This window comes from Bactrocera latifrons, unplaced genomic scaffold (genome assembly GCF_001853355.1).
Source record: "Bactrocera latifrons isolate USDA-ARS-PBARC rearing strain unplaced genomic scaffold, ASM185335v1 scaffold_300, whole genome shotgun sequence".
Taxonomy (NCBI): domain Eukaryota; kingdom Metazoa; phylum Arthropoda; class Insecta; order Diptera; family Tephritidae; genus Bactrocera; species Bactrocera latifrons.
This window is the reverse complement of record NW_017536631.1, coordinates 253,575-254,640: the sequence shown is the minus strand read 5'-3', so window position 1 is coordinate 254,640 and position 1,066 is coordinate 253,575. Positions and strand designations below refer to the sequence as shown.

At 29.1% G+C, this 1,066-nt stretch overlaps 1 protein-coding gene across 1 annotated transcript in view; it reads left to right on the top strand.

Annotated features, from left to right (window-relative positions):
- Positions 1-360: 360 nt before the first annotated feature.
- LOC108970566 (solute carrier family 12 member 6) overlaps positions 361-1,066 on the top strand; it is a gene marked incomplete at its 5' end in the record, with an annotated part of 10,202 nt that continues 9,496 nt past the window's right edge. Inside the window, 1 exon segment of the mRNA XM_018936025.1 lies at positions 361-555. Within this exon segment, the coding sequence (XP_018791570.1) occupies positions 361-555 (195 nt within the window).

Genomic DNA, 1,066 nt, shown 5'->3' with positions numbered 1-1,066 from the left:
CAAAATAATTCATACAATTCATATATAAAATAATTGTATTCAAGTCAAAGGCATGTATTAAATATTCAAGTAAGTATAATTTGAATATTTTTTACATCAAAAAACAAAATAACAACAAATAGCTACAGTGTTGAGAAAAGGTTCAATCATAATTTGAGATGAGTGCATGATATCATCGATAAGAAGGCAATAAAGATACGATCCTGGTCCCAAATTCCACATATTGTTATATAATCTTGAACTTATTCACATGTGCGCACATTTATATACACATATATATTTGACCATCAAATACTTCATTAAACTTTTTTCAAATGCTAATCCTTTGAATTCTAATTTATTTTTTTATATTGTATTAAGATCCTTGCGATAATACTCAAGTAGAGCAAAATAATGAGAAATCTAACATCGATGCCAACTTATACCTTTATGACGATGAATTGGACACCAGACCACACGTATCAACATTTATATCTTCACTCGCCAATTATGAAAACACCATACCATCAGCAACTGACCCGGATTCGAAAACGGCTGCACCTGCAGCTCGAATGGGTAAGATTAAATATGACAGTTAAGCTTTTAGTTTACTTAATTAGCGCTTTTGTTTTATTATTACCTCCTTGCGATCTCTGATATACTCGAGGTGTAGTGCTTATATATTTAGATATATGAAGGATTACAGCAAAGCATGCATTCACGTGTGAATATATGTACATATGTACATTCTTCTTTTCTTATATTTTCCTTATTTCGTAATGAATACAGTTTGAAACTTGCTCAAACCTTAACATTCCTGTTCAGCTACTATTAATATAAAGAATCAGTTTGAAAAAATTTAACTCTCTCATATGGATGTATACTTGTATATATGAATGTATATCTTTGATATACGTACCTTTGTATGTACATACATATATATATGCGAATATACTGCATTAAACTGAGAAAAATTATATTCATCATATTATATTACAATGATGAATAACAATGTAGGGTAAAATATATTTATTTTCTGGGTATTAGGCCATACCAATGAAATTGAACGTATTGAAAACATCACTTT